Consider the following 16,873-nt stretch of genomic DNA (forward strand, 5'->3'; position numbering starts at 1 on the left):
AAGAAATGTGAAATGAGTATTTTAAAATTTATTGATTTGTCAGTCACGGTTTGGGTCTTGTTTTAGTTGGCTACATGATTTTTAATCACTTACCAAGTGTCCTTAATTTTTTGTCATTAAAAAAAAAAAAAAAAATTAAAGTTGAACAACAATATATTCTATAGGCTGACCGACTAGTAGAAAGTCTGCCGGGTTAGTAAATTTTAGTTCGTTCTGGTCCGGCGGGCTAGTGAAACATTTTCCATTTTTGCACCACTGCATATATTACTATAATACTTATAGATTTTCAATTTGTCCCAATACATTACATCATAGTTAAAATATATGGAGATTACATGTATGTCATGGTGGGTTTTTTAATTACAATTTTATGTCAACTCATAATTTGTAAAAAACATATTTTCATGCATTACACACTTTATGCCAACAGTGAAATACCTGCTATCTCTGGACATTTAGATGGTGACATCACGAGATAAACTGACTTATTGACCTGCTATCTCTGGACACATAGATGGTGACATCACGAGATAAACTGACTTATTAACCTGCTATCTTTGGACACATAGATGGTGACATCACGAGATAAACTGACTTATTAACCTGTTATCTCTGGACATATAGATGGTGACACCACGAGATAAACTGACTTATTAACCTGCTATCTCTGGACACATAGATGGTGACATCACAAGATAAACTGACTTATTAACATGAACTACCTGCTATCTCTGGACACATAGATGGTGACATTACAAGATAAACTGATTTATTAACCTGTTATCTCTGGACATGTAGATGGTGACATCACGAGATAAACTGACTTATTAACGTGAACTACCTGCTATCTCTGGACATATAGACAGTGACATCACGAGATAAACTGACTTATTAACGTGAACTACCTGCTATCTCTGGACACATAGATGGTGACATTACAAGATAAACTGACTTATTAACCTGCTATCTCTGGACACATAGATGGTGACATCACGAGATAAACTGACTTATTAACGTGAACTACCTGCTATCTCTGGACACATAGATGGTGACATTACAAGATAAACTGACTTATTAACCCGTTATCTCTGGACTTATAGATGGTGACATCACAAGATAAACTGACTTATTAACCTGCTATCTCTGGACACATAGATGGTGACATCACGAGATAAACTGACTTATTAACCTGCTATCTCTGGACACATAGATGGTGACATCACGAGATAAACTGACTTATTAACCTGCTATCTCTGGACACATAGATGGTGACATCACAAGATAAACTGACTTATTAACCTGCTATCTCTGGACACATAGATGGTGACATCACGAGATAAACTGACTTATTAACCTGCTATCTCTGGACACATAGATGGTGACATCACGAGATAAACTGACTTATTAACCCGTTATCTCTGGACATACAGATGGTGACATCACAAGATAAACTGACTTAGTAACGTGTTATCTCTGGACATATAGACAGTGACATCACCAGATAAACTGACTTATTAACATGAACTACCTGCTATCTCTGGACACATAGTTGGTGACATCACGAGATAAACTGACTTATTAACGTGAACTACCTGCTATCTCTGGACATATAGATGGTGACATCACGAGATAAACTGACTGGAGAAAACTTGGAGTGTTTTCTCTTTTATAGATACATTACCTGTCCTCAAACAAGGGCACCTCCCCCCCACGCTAGTGGTCTGGTCCGAACATCCCAACAGCCAATGGGATGGCCTAAATTCTTCTACTGCATACTGCTCTCTAGTTCCGGTCACATGACTGTAACTTCCTTCTTTTTCCCTGAGCGCATCGCACAGAGAATAGGAAGCGGGGAGGCCTGGGCAGGATGAAATCTTGAGGACAGGTAATGTATCTATAAAAGAGAAAACACTCCAAGTTTTCTCCATTTCTATAGACATTACCTGTCCTCAAACAAGGGCAGCATTCAACAGATGGTGGTGGGTGCCGAGATCCGTAGATGCTTGTGATAACTCCCCAAACCGGAAAGAGGCTGACTAGTGGAAGAATGAGGCCAACCCTGGTAAGCCCTCCTCCTAGGGATGCCCGTCACAGACCAATGCAGGTGATGTTAGTAACAACAACCAGAATGGTGGCATCCGTCAGCAGTGGCAGGTACGGCTCCCAGAACAAAGGACCAGGAGGCGGCTGCCACATCTCATGCTGGTTCTGACAGGGTGGGAAGTCGTAGCCACCAGGGATGCAGGTGTTAGGTAACCCTCACGTATTGAAGTGTTATTTTTGTAATAACAAGCGACAACCTAATGAGGTGCATCCATCAGAACATTGAACAGAACAAGACCCCCGAGTGTTTTCTGTCTAGTACACCAAAGAACTGTTAGTTCAATAACGACAACAAATAACCACATGCAGTTCAGGGTAAAGGTTATCGAGACAAAAGTTCCGGCACCAGTACGTGAACTGTGCAAAAGAACAAAAGTCTAAGCAATCCTCACCTGTCGGTATGCAGCCCAGAATCAGACAGACATCAACGGCGACGAGGACGGCTTGTATTCAACAGAGTCTGTGCAGCAACAACCGGACCCAGATGATGGAACCCCTCAACGTCTTCTGTGGAGATATCCCTCAGATAATAGTTGGCGAAGAGTCCATAGCCCAGAAACAACCAGTGATAATGTGCTGAATGGGTGTGTTGCCGTGCAGGGACATTGTGACAGCCAAGGCACGGAGTTCATGCGGATTAGAAGCAGATGGAGCAGGTAAACCCTCCTGATAGGCAGTCAGGATAGAAGACCGGATCCAGGTGGCCACCGTGTTTTTGGTAATATCCCTCAACCGACTTTGGTTACAGGAAAGGAAAAGTCTTTTGCGATGTTGTCGAAAAGATCTGGTCCTCTCGATGTACCAGGGCTCTGACAGGGCACAACGCCAAGTCCGCAATGTCCGCTGGACCAACGATAGAGGAGAGGGCCTGCACAACATACGAACGAGGCGCTTGGTCTGGTAACTGATTCTTTGCAACAAAGTTCACGAGTAACCCCAAGTTGACTGCACGCTGATCTCGGTGAAAACATACCAAGTCTACATCAAGAGCATGGAGTTCTGAGACACGGGCAGCTGTGGCAAAACGAGTAAAAACACCGCCTTCCACGTCAAGTCTTGCAGGGAAGAAGATTCGATCGGCTCATAAGGTGTGGTCGATAACGCTCGTAACACCAGATTCAGGTCCCACCTTGGTGGCTGAAACCGGTGTACTTGATCATCAAGGCGAAACCCTTTGATCATCTTATGGATCTTCGGAATACCCGATAACTTCGTTCCAGTAGCGACATCACGAACAGTAGCGATGACCAAAACGTACCCAGCGATGGTAGACCCCTTTAATCGTAAAGTGGTCCGCAGATACAGCAAAAAAACCCCAGCAAGACGAAGTATCTGGATCGTCTGAGGTTTTAGTTTTTGCCGGACACACCATCGGTAAAAACAAAGCCATCTGACGTTGTAAGCCGCAGTAGTAGATGATCTGTGCGCTTTCAAAATGGCTGCCGTAGACTGTGAAAAAAACCCTTTCTTTCTCAAACTCTTGGAGATAAAGTCCACGCGTGCAGTTGGAACAACTGCGGACATGGATGGTATAGTCTTGACGTGGGATGCAGCAACAGATGATCCCAGTCTGGCAGCGGTAAAGGATGTGGATCGGCAAGACATATTAGATCTGGATACCACATCCTGGAAGGCCACATTGGAGCAATGAGTAACAGGCGACAATGGTACAGCTGAAACCTCTGGATCACCCTTGGAAGGAGGATTGGTGGAGGAAAAGCGTACGGGTCCATCTGTTCCCAGCTGATGGCCAAGGCGTCGAGATCCAGAGCTTCGGGATCTGGCACTGGTGACACGTAAACCCTCAGCTGATGGTTGAATCGTGTGGCGAAGAGATCGATGTTTGGTGTCCAAAGTCTGTCGCACACCCATCGAAACGCTTCGGGATGGAGCATCCATTCCGTCGGCTGTGGAGACGACGGCCGAGACAGTGTGTCGACTAGTACATTGGAAACCCCTGGAATATGGCGAGCCCGAAGTTGCAACGGAATCTCGTCAACCAGCTTGTAGAGACGATAAGTCAAATGCAGTAGACTGCTGGAGTGGGTTCCGCCCTGACGGTTGATATAAGCCACCGCGGTGGTACTGTCTGTGGCTACCATGAGAGAGGCGCCTGACAGCATCTCTCGCCAATGAAGGATGACGTAACTGCCAACATCTCCAACAGGTTGATGTGTAGATCGGCTTCATCTGGAAACCACAGCCACCAACAGGGACTGGACTGCAAGGCGACTGGTAACTGGATCAGCAAATCTGCGTTATTGTACTGAATGCATGGATTCAGAAACAAACTGGATACCGCGACCTCTAAGCATAAAATGTTGCGCCGACGTCAAAATTACTCTTGCAATGATACTTCATGAAACAGTAATAGAGTGATTCAGGAATCAAGACATCGGAAACAGCGACCCCGTGATACAGGCAAGAGCCAAGACAGCGTAGCAACTCGCTACGCTACATGCCCGATATACCTGGAAGTGAAGCAACGCAAAACAGCAACCGGCTAAAATCCACGGCCGTCACACCACCCGGTGCGAAACAGCAGCAGAGACCATCTAGACAGCATCAGTCACGAACTCTGGCGGTAACAACAGTGAACATCAGTGAGTTGATAAGCCGCAATGAACCATAGGAAAACGGTGACGGTAAAACCCCCGTACCACGTGATGGCAACTGGATAACTTTCGGAACCAGTGGAAGTAGCGACTGTCTTGCATCGCCACCGGATATAGAGAACGATCTACCGAATGTCGCTGAACCTTCCTCGAACAAGAGAATATCGGTGCACGGGATCTCAACACAAGTGACCGGACCAGTAGACTGTCTTCGTCACCAACCCAGAACGCTTGTAACGTCGAACCCCTTCACGGCAAAGAGCCGTATGTAGACCACAGGTCTGCCAAGATTACCGGCTTGTGCTGAAAGTCGAGAATGGATCGTTTCAGGCAAGTCGGTTGACGATAGTGTGCAATCGTAGTGAACATCGACGTCACAGAAGATATAAGGTAGACGAGCATCAAAGTCGACAGCTGGAACAAGGCATATCCTCTGGCATCCTGCACATGAGGAGTTATGGTCGCCAGGAAAACATCAAATAGGACAGCATGTACAAACATGTACACTGAACTGAAGCCATCGACATGACGTGCCAATCTAAGTTCTAGGAAGACGTCTGGTCCCGCCGGAAACAGCGTCATCCAAGGCCGGCGCCTCACCGTTGAAGGATAGGTTGAAGACGGTATACGTTCGTTGTGACGAATGGGGAACGGCACAAACGAAGTCTACTCAAGTAAACCTCGACATCGGATCAGTCCTCAAACGGAAACCTTCTAGAATGGTGCCAGTGGACTGTGCAGTGACGAAAGCATATACACCGCAGCGAGACAATCAGTCACAGCCATGTGGGTCACTGCGTCCGGATCTTCTATAACGGAAGGTGTTGACGCATCATCTGGAAAATCGGTCAGTAACCTGGCACTTCGATCCAATGTACTGGCTGCAATCGGATACACGGACCGTGGACGGTCCCGGTACCGAACGGTGAGCCGATGACGCAATTTTCCAGTTCGTTACAGGGCTCCGTCTGCTTGCTGGAACAACGATCCGCACGGGCCGGTTACTGGTAGCCGTATAAACCGACGGGGGCCTGTGGCAGCCAACGATCGAATGCCGACATCTGCCGGTGGAACCTCCGTGGCGATCATCGAAACCGGACCCTTCTTGGCTGAAACCGGTGGATGGGCCAGCGGCGGTAGCATATCAGATATGACAGCCAGACAATCCCTCAGTGACAGGTGGTCCGCCGCATCCAGATCTTCCAGCACCGCAAGAACCGATACATCATCAGAAAGTCACGTAGCACCCATGAACAGGCCAGTCACTCTGGTCATGGCCCGATGGAGATACCGGAGAACCGGACCGTGGGCGGTCCCGTGTGGATACCAAGGAACGGATGACCACATCGTCGTTGGATGTGGCAAGGACGGCAACATGTCGTAGACGGCCGCCAGGCAATCCCTCATAGTCATATGGTCCGTAGAGTCGGGCTCTTCAATGACAGATGCCACAGGCGCTTCATCACCAAAGTCTCGTAGAACTCGAGCACAAGCCAATCGATGTACCGTAATGGAAGTCGCCGGTTAAACCGGACCGTGGATGGTCCCGTCTAGCCCTCGGAGGCCTTGGAAGCCACATCAACTGAAGGTTGGCGCTGACGATCTGTGGAACCCGTAGGGAGCCATACAGGTCATGTGGAACGGCTACGGTCCCGGCTCTGATGCGCCGAAGAGGACTTCCCCGCCGAAGATCGGTGAGCCTTGGAATCCGTGGAGCGTCTGTCGGAATGAGCCGGCTTCTTAGAGGGCTGCGTAAAGACTGCAGGCCTGTCATCCGAAGTCTTAGGTATCGGTGGAGCTGAAGAAGCCGCACCCCCTGAAGAGGGGACTGGAACCGGACCTGACCCCGAACCCGCCGGTTTGGGTAAGGTCGCCATTGACGCCATTGTTTCTTTCAGCATGATCGGTAGAATTGAATGTAACACTTCTGCCTCGGAGTCAGCAATCGAAGGCGAAGATTCCACCTTCTTGGTCCTCGCTGACACCACCTTCAGGTAAGCCGCGAACTCGACATCAGACAAGCCTGAACAAAGGTCGCATCTAGAAGTGAGGCCACATGGAACACGACAACCTGGACATAAGTCGTGTGGGTCGCTGCCGGCACTAACTTCTTGCAGCGTAAACACGCTCGAACTAGTCGCTGAACATTATCAGATATGATAATAGTAATTTTTCAATCTGTGAAAAGAAAGAAAAACCAACCATAACACAAATACAAAGCTGGTAAATAAAGACGCCATTTTGCAAATGGCGTCCGACACGACAACCGGCAATATAAACAACATTTCATGTAATTAAACGCTTGGAAAGTCAAGCGAAATATGCGAAAAAACATACGAAAGCTAACGAAAACGAAGGTGAAAAACATTTCACCCAAACACGAATACAAAACCAAAGGTCTTATAAAAGTTGACTCCAAACAGAGCCAAGCAAAAGGACGTCCAGACCCTTTAGCGAAGAGAAAAAGAAGGAAGTTACAGTCATGTGACCGGAACTAGAGAGCAGTATGCAGTAGAAGAATTTAGGCCATCCCATTGGCTGTTGGGATGTTCGGACCAGACCACATGCGTGGGGGGGAGGTGCCCTTGTTTGAGGACAGGTAATGTCTATAGAAATTATTAACGTGAACTACCTGCTATCTCTGGACACATAAATGGTGACATCACAAGATAAACTGATTTATTAACCTGTTATCTCTGGACATATAGACGGTGACATCACGAGATAAACTGACTTATTAACCTGTTATCTCTGGACACATAGATGGTGACATCACGAGATACACTGACTTATTAACTGACTTATTAACGTGAACTACCTGCTATCTCTGGACACATAGATGGTGACATCACGAGATAAACTGACTTATTAACTGACTTATTAACGTGAACTACCTGCTATCTCTGCACACATAGATGGTGACATCACAAGATAAACTGACTTATTAACTGACTTATTAACGTGAACTACCTGCTATCTCTGCACACATAGATGGTGACATCACAAGATAAACTGACTTATTAACTGACTTATTAACGTGAACTACCTGCTATCTCTGCACACATAGATGGTGACATCACAAGATAAACTGACTTATTAACGTGAACTACCTGCTATCTCTGGACACATAGATGGTGACATCACAAGATAAACTGACTTATTAACCTGTTATCTCTGGACATATAGATGGTGAAATCACGAGATAAACTGACTTATTAACCTGTTATCTCTGGACATATAGATGGTGACATCACGAGATAAACTGACTTATTAACGTGAACTACCTGCTATCTCTGGACATATAGATGGTGAAATCATGAGATAAACTGACTTATTAACCTGTTATCTCTGCACACATAGATGGTGACATCACAAGATAAACTGACTTATTAACGTGAACTACCTGCTATCTCTGGACATATAGATGGTGAAATCACGAGATAAACTGACTTATTAACGTGAACTACCTGCTATCTCTGGACATATAGATGGTGAAATCACGAGATAAACTGACTTATTAACCTGTTATCTCTGCACACATAGATGGTGACATCACGAGATAAACTGACTTATTAACGTGAACTACCTGCTATCTCTGGACACATAGATGGTGACATCACGAGATAAACTGACTTATTAACGTGAACTACCTGCATTTGCAAAATGGCGTCCGACACGACAACCGGCAATATAAACAACATTTCATGTAATTAAACGCTTGGAAAGTCAAGCGAAATATGCGAAAAAACATACGAAAGCTAACGAAAACGAAGGTGAAAAACATTTCACCCAAACACGAATACAAAACCAAAGGTCTTATAAAAGTTGACTCCAAACAGAGCCAAGCAAAAGGACGTCCAGACCCTTTAGCGAAGAGAAAAAGAAGGAAGTTACAGTCATGTGACCGGAACTAGAGAGCAGTATGCAGTAGAAGAATTTAGGCCATCCCATTGGCTGTTGGGATGTTCGGACCAGACCACATGCGTGGGGGGGAGGTGCCCTTGTTTGAGGACAGGTAATGTCTATAGAAATTATTAACGTGAACTACCTGCTATCTCTGGACACATAAATGGTGACATCACAAGATAAACTGATTTATTAACCTGTTATCTCTGGACATATAGACGGTGACATCACGAGATAAACTGACTTATTAACCTGTTATCTCTGGACACATAGATGGTGACATCACGAGATACACTGACTTATTAACTGACTTATTAACGTGAACTACCTGCTATCTCTGGACACATAGATGGTGACATCACGAGATAAACTGACTTATTAACTGACTTATTAACGTGAACTACCTGCTATCTCTGCACACATAGATGGTGACATCACAAGATAAACTGACTTATTAACTGACTTATTAACGTGAACTACCTGCTATCTCTGCACACATAGATGGTGACATCACAAGATAAACTGACTTATTAACTGACTTATTAACGTGAACTACCTGCTATCTCTGCACACATAGATGGTGACATCACAAGATAAACTGACTTATTAACGTGAACTACCTGCTATCTCTGGACACATAGATGGTGACATCACAAGATAAACTGACTTATTAACCTGTTATCTCTGGACATATAGATGGTGAAATCACGAGATAAACTGACTTATTAACCTGTTATCTCTGGACATATAGATGGTGACATCACGAGATAAACTGACTTATTAACGTGAACTACCTGCTATCTCTGGACATATAGATGGTGAAATCATGAGATAAACTGACTTATTAACCTGTTATCTCTGCACACATAGATGGTGACATCACAAGATAAACTGACTTATTAACGTGAACTACCTGCTATCTCTGGACATATAGATGGTGAAATCACGAGATAAACTGACTTATTAACGTGAACTACCTGCTATCTCTGGACATATAGATGGTGAAATCACGAGATAAACTGACTTATTAACCTGTTATCTCTGCACACATAGATGGTGACATCACGAGATAAACTGACTTATTAACGTGAACTACCTGCTATCTCTGGACACATAGATGGTGACATCACGAGATAAACTGACTTATTAACGTGAACTACCTGCTATCTCTGGACATATAGATGGTGACATCAAGAGATAAACTGACTTATTAACTGACTTATTAACGTGAACTACCTGCTATCTCTGCACACATAGATGGTGACATCACGAGATAAACTGACTTATTAACGTGAACTACCTGCTATCTCTGGACATATAGACGGTGACATCACAAGATAAACTGACTTATTAACCTGTTATCTCTGCACACATAGATGGTGACATCACAAGATAAACTGACTTATTAACGTGAACTACCTGCTATCTCTGGACACATAGATGGTGACATCACGAGATAAACTGACTTATTAACGTGAACTACCTGCTATCTCTGGACATATAGATGGTGACATCAAGAGATAAACTGACTTATTAACTGACTTATTAACGTGAACTACCTGCTATCTCTGCACACATAGATGGTGACATCACGAGATAAACTGACTTATTAACGTGAACTACCTGCTATCTCTGGACATATAGATGGTGACATCAAGAGATAAACTGACTTATTAACTGACTTATTAACGTGAACTACCTGCTATCTCTGCACACATAGATGGTGACATCACGAGATAAACTGACTTATTAACGTGAACTACCTGCTATCTCTGGACATATAGACGGTGACATCACGAGATAAACTGACTTATTAACCTGTTATCTCTGGACATATAGATGGTGACATCACGAGATAAACTGACTTATTAACGTGAACTACCTGCTATCTCTGGACATATAGATGGTGAAATCACGAGATAAACTGACTTATTAACCTGTTATCTCTGCACACATAGATGGTGACATCACGAGATAAACTGACTTATTAACGTGAACTACCTGCTATCTCTGGACATGTAGATGGTGAAATCACGAGATAAACTGACTTATTAACCTGTTATCTCTGCACACATAGATGGTGACATCACGAGATAAACTGACTTATTAACGTGAACTACCTGCTATCTCTGGACACATAGATGGTGACATCACGAGATAAACTGACTTATTAACGTGAACTACCTGCTATCTCTGGACATATAGATGGTGACATCAAGAGATAAACTGACTTATTAACTGACTTATTAACGTGAACTACCTGCTATCTCTGCACACATAGATGGTGACATCACGAGATAAACTGACTTATTAACGTGAACTACCTGCTATCTCTGGACATATAGACGGTGACATCACAAGATAAACTGACTTATTAACGTGAACTATCTGCTATCTCTGGACACATAGACGGTGACATCACGAGATAAACTGACTTATTAACGTGAACTATCTGCTATCTCTGGACACATAGACGGTGACATCACGAGATAAACTGACTTATTAACCTGCTATCTCTGGACATATAGATGGTGACATAACAAGATAAACTGACTTATTAATGTGAACTACCTGCTATCTCTGGACACCACGTTGTCGGTTATCTGCTGTTTCTGTAGCCAGTCCCAGGCTTGGGCCGTGTAGTCGTTGTCACCAATCATAAAATACGAGCTGTTCTTTGCAAGGTTCACACATCTGTGGAGAAAATAATTTGAGATATTTAGCTTCTGGCTTCACCCCACAAACAGAATGCTTATTTGACTCATTTTTCTTCGACAGACCTGCTTCACATACAACTGTAACTTCACTAAGTAAAAATGGGTCAAACATCTGGAACCCACATGAACAAAATGTTTATGACAATTCTATTAGATTAATTATGTGCTTTAAAAAGTGTATGCTTTTCATCAGACATGAAAAGAACATATCCTTCGCATGTTACTAACAGCATTTTCATTCAGTAACATGGGGACAAAAACCGAGAATAATATTCTTTATATAATAGTATTAAAATGTTTCCCAACACTGTGTTTAAATTCGCAAGTTAATGTTTATCCATTCATGCAAAATGATTTATGAATTTGTGCGAACAATTCAAACCTTAGAGCTAAGTTTTCAAAGACTGTGTTCAAGGGCAGATTGAAACACTGAGCAAGTACAACTGCTCGGTCAAAGAGTCCAGCATTTACCAGCAGTCCAACCATTTCATCAGCATCGGCTGTTGGACCTGGAACATAAAAACAATTATTATTTCAACAAACAGAGAATAAAACACTTATTACTGCAACAATAAGAGAATAAAACAATTATTATTTCATCAATCAGAGAATAAAACAATTATTACTTAAACAATCACTGAATAAAACAATTATTACTTCACCAATCACAAAATAAAACAAAAACAATTATTACTTCAACAACCACAGAATAAACTGGGGTTTTTACTTCAGCAATCATAAAATAAAACAAAACTGATTATCACTTGAACTATACATGTACATAGCTGCAGGGTCATGGTCAGGCATAGCAAATGATTACCTGACATAGCTGCAGGGTCATGGTCGTGTATAGCAAATGATTACCTGACATAGCTGCAGGGTCATGATCGTGTATAGCAAATGATTACCTGACATACCTGCAGGGTCATGGTCGTGTATAGCAAATGATTACCTGACATAGCTGCAGGGTCATGATCGTGTGTAGCAAATGATTACCTGACATAGCTGCAGGGTCATGGTCGTGTGTAGCAAATGATTACCTGACATAGCTGCAGGGTCATGATCGTGTATAGCAAATGATTACTGGACATAGCTGCAGGGTCATGATCGTGTATAGCAAATGATTACCTGACATAGCTGCAGGGTCATGATCGTGTATAGCAAATGATTACCTGACATAGCTGCAGGGTCATGATCGTGTATAGCAAATGATTACCTGACATAGCTGCAGGGTCATGATCGTGTATAGCAAATGATTACCTGACATAGCTGCAGGGTCATGATCGTGTATAGCAAATGATTACCTGACATAGCTGCAGGGTCATGATCGTGTGTAGCAAATGATTACCTGACATAGCTGCAGGGTCATGATCGTGTCTCGCCAGACGAAGGCGAGCATCCACCAACATGTATTCTCTTTCTATGTCTGCTAGCTCTAAAATCTCCATCTTCTGACCACCTGATGTATAAAAGACAACCAAATAGTTGAACTGTAAGTAACAAGATAAATATTTATATGCAATTTACTTAAGTTAATTTTCATAAATAAATAAACTAATAAGCTACTTATCCGGACTTGAAATATTGGCCTGATAAAAGTGAACAGCAATGAATGAATGTTAAATGACACCCCAGTACAAAAATACATCAAACAATGGTAAAATATGAATGAACTCATGATCAACATCAATATTAAAATTCTAATGTTAAACTAAAACACAGTGTAACGAGCCACGCAAAGTATAAATATCACAAGAATATTAAAATTCCAAGTATATAAATATAACAGGTAAATATACTAAAATTTAAAATAAAAATAAAAATTAGCATCTCTTAAACATCTCAAAATACGTTCTGGGTGGAACCGAAACTATTACATCACATTTTTCTCATTAAAATAGATATTCACCTACTAAAAACACCAAAATGGAGAAAACTTCAGGTGTTTTCTCTTTCATAGATACAACACCTGCCCTAACAGTGCATATTCCCCTTCAGGTGTTTTCTCTTTCATAGATTATTAGATACAACACCTGCCCTCAACAGTGCATATTCCCCTTCAAGTGTTTTCTCTTTCATAGATACAACACCTGCCCTCAACAGTACATATTCCCCTTCAGGTGTTTTCTCTTTCATAGATACAACACCTGCCCTCAACAGTGCATATTCCCCTTCAAGTGTTTTCTCTTTCATAGATACAACACCTGCCCTCAACAGTACATATTCCCCTTCAGGTGTTTTCTCTTTCATAGATACAACACCTGCCCTCAACAGTGCATATTCCCCTTCAAGTGTTTTCTCTTTCATAGATACAACACCTGCCCTCAACAGTACATATTCCCCTTTAGGTGTTTTCTCTTTCATAGATTACTAGATACAACACCTGCCCTCAACAGTGCATATTCCCCTTCAAGTGTTTTCTCTTTCATAGATACAACACCTGCCCTCATCAGTGCATATTCCCTTAAGGGAACATCCCAACAGCCAATGGGATGGCCGAAATATCTTCTACTGTGCACCCATTCCTGTTCTGGTCAAGATACTTAACTTCCTCCTTTTCCCTGAGCGAATCAAACGGAGAACTGGAAGTGGGGAGGCCTGGGAGGGTATAAACCCTTGAGGACAGGTGAAGTATCTATAAAAGAGAAAACACCTCAAGTTTTCTCCATTTCTTTTCAACTTCATGTCCTCAAAAATGCATCATTCAACAGAAGACGGTGGGTCCCATACTCTGAAGATGCATTATTCTTCTTCCCATGGACCAGTTGGAAACACAGTGGAAGAATAGGCCAACCATAGTAAACCCATCTCCGTGGAATGCCCAGAACATGTTAGTAGCAACAGCAGTGATGGCGGCATCGGTCAGTGGAATGGAGGACAGACCCCACGGTTGAACCTAAACTGTGAACCAGTCATTCATTATAAATAGGGTTCTGACAGGGTGGGTAAGCGTAGCCACCGGGGATGCAGGTGTTGGGTAACCTCCCAATCAATTCTTGTTATTAAATACATCAACAACCTTATGGGTGCATCCATCAGAACATTGTACTAAAACAGCCCCCTGTTTTTACTTTCTAGTAAACAGTGATCTGCTAGTTCAATTAGGAGGAAACATGTCACCAATATGCAGTGCACAATGACTAATGTTATCATGACAAAGGTCCTGTCACCAAACCAGTGCGTTAACTTCAGATCAGTGCAACAAACAAGTGTCAAGGCGAGACCTCAGTTGTTGATTCGTTGGACAGCTCGTGGTGCAGTCTATGAATCTGACAGAACATCAGTGGCGACAAGGACCCAAATGATGGAATCCCTCAACGTCTTTGGTGGATACATCATGAAGACAGTAGTTTGTGAAGATTGAGTCAGTGGCCCCAAAACACCCTTTTAAGATACTGTTAATAGGTGTGTTGCAGTGCAACATTGTTGTGGAAAGTGCTTGGAGTTCATGCGGGATAGATGCTGATGGGGGAGGTAATCCCTCAGCTTGGTAAGAACAGAGGATCGTGGAACAAATCCAAGTAGACACAGTGTTCTTAGTGATGTTTTTCAAGTGGCTCTGGTTGCACAAGAAAAACAGCTGCTTTCGATGGTGTCGGTAAGATGTCATTCTCTCAATGTAATGTTTGAGGGCTCGAACAGGACATTAATAATGATAAGTCCTCAACCTAGTGTGGACCCACAATGGAAGACGAGTGCTTGGACAGAGTAGATACATGGTGCTTCATCAGGAAGTTGGCAACGAAGTTCATCAGGAGTCCCAAGGTGACAGAAGTATCATCTCGCTTAAACCACACCACCTGCATGGCATGTATCTCTGACACTCTTGCCACCATAGCGAAGCCCAGCAGAAACACTGTCTTCCTCGTCAACATCTAATGACGCCGCAGTTAAAGGCTCATAAGGTGCTTTAGACAAGGCCCTCAGAACAAGATTCAGGTCCCATTTCAGTGGATGAAATGTTGAACCCGGTCTTCATGCTTGAAACCCTTTATCAGTGTGGATCTCAGGAATCGCCGCCAACTTGGAACCGGTGGCTGAATCACAGACAGTATAGATGAACGAGATGTAGCCGGCTATGGTAGAACCCTAGAGTTTCAAAGTGGACCGGAGATATAGCAAAAACTCTGCAACTTCTCCATACGAATTGTATGAGGTCTCAGCTTATGCCGTATGCACCATCCGTGAAATCAAAGCCAACGGACATTATATGCAGCAGCAGTGGATGCCCGATGCACCTTCAGTAACACCGCCGTGGTCATGGAAGAGAACCCTTTCTTCTTCAAACTCTCGGAGATAAAGTACACGTGTGTAGTTGGAACAAGCATGGATTGGGATGGCACTGTCTTGACGTGGGATGAAGCAGGAGGCAATCCCAATCAGGTCAGGATACCAGACTGCCTGGCCACATCGGATTGTTGAAGAGTAGTTGAAAGCAAAACACTTGAAACTGCTGGAGCACTCTGGGAAGCAGTACTGGCAAAGGGAACGCATAAGTGTCCAGACTGTCCCAAATGATGGCCAATGTGTCGAGATTGAGAGCTTCCGGATCCGGAACAGATGAAACATACACCCAAAGCTGGCAATTGATGTGTGTCGCGGGCAGGTCAACGTTTTGTGTCCAAAGCCTTTGGAAGACCCACCGGAAGGCTTCTGGATTGAACATGCACTCTGTAGCTTGTGGAGTGGATGGTCGGGACAACGTATCTGCCAGGACATTTGAAACTCCTGGAATGTGACGGGCTCATAGCTGCAGTGGAATGGCATCTACCAACTCGTACAGACAATAGGTGAGCCGGAGCAGGGTGATGGTGTGTGTGTCCCGCCTTGCTGCTTGATGTAAGTTGCGGCTGTCACGTTGTCTGTGGCTACCAGGAGAGTCAGGGATCAACAGCTAGCGCCAATGTTGGCCTTGTTTGTCTTCTAACAATCGGCTATACGAGCAAACATTACTGATTAATCGTGTTTATTAAATCCCAACACTGACAAATCAAAGAAATACACTGATAACAATAAACTGTAATTATCAGTCGACAATTACAAGATTTCCGTGCTCTTATTCACTCATGCCGCGTGATCGACAAAAGACATCGATGGAGAATTTATTATAAGAATCCCCCCCACCCCCCCCCCCCATGTTTAAGCAATGACATTGAGAAAAGTACAAGATTGAGAAAGTATGGAAACGAAAACTTTATTTGACCATAATTTGCACATTAAAAAAAAAAAATTCTATACTGAAACCCCCCCCCCCCCTATTTTTGCAGTGATGGAACCCGTACAACTGGCTGTAAAATCCGTATGCCGTATAAGTCGGCATTTTACCGTACAAAATACGGTCAATCCGTACAAGTACGCAGCCCTGTATAGTGTTTCTGTTCATTTATCTCTAATTTTAGTTATTTCTCTTACTCAGCAAACCATCTAATAGAACACATTTCTATTTGCAATTTGTTTTACTATGGACAAATATAATTTACTTATTTCATAACAAAAATGTAAGTAAATTACCCATTAAAAATAATATGTTTG

General features: G+C 43.2%; 1 protein-coding gene across 1 annotated transcript in view; it reads right to left on the bottom strand.

The window, feature by feature from the left end:
• LOC121380558 (nuclear pore complex protein Nup160-like) overlaps nucleotides 1–16,873 on the bottom strand; it is a 198,976-nt gene that overhangs the window by 12,676 nt on the left and 169,427 nt on the right. Inside the window, exons 26-28 of the mRNA XM_041509426.1 lie at nucleotides 12,690–12,800; nucleotides 11,724–11,850; nucleotides 11,196–11,318 (exon numbers count right to left, since the gene is read on the bottom strand). Of these exons, the coding sequence (XP_041365360.1) occupies nucleotides 11,196–11,318; nucleotides 11,724–11,850; nucleotides 12,690–12,800 (361 nt within the window). The remainder of the gene's footprint in view (nucleotides 1–11,195; nucleotides 11,319–11,723; nucleotides 11,851–12,689; nucleotides 12,801–16,873) is intronic.

Source organism: Gigantopelta aegis, chromosome 9 (genome assembly GCF_016097555.1).
Source record: "Gigantopelta aegis isolate Gae_Host chromosome 9, Gae_host_genome, whole genome shotgun sequence".
Lineage (NCBI taxonomy): Eukaryota > Metazoa > Mollusca > Gastropoda > Neomphalida > Peltospiridae > Gigantopelta > Gigantopelta aegis.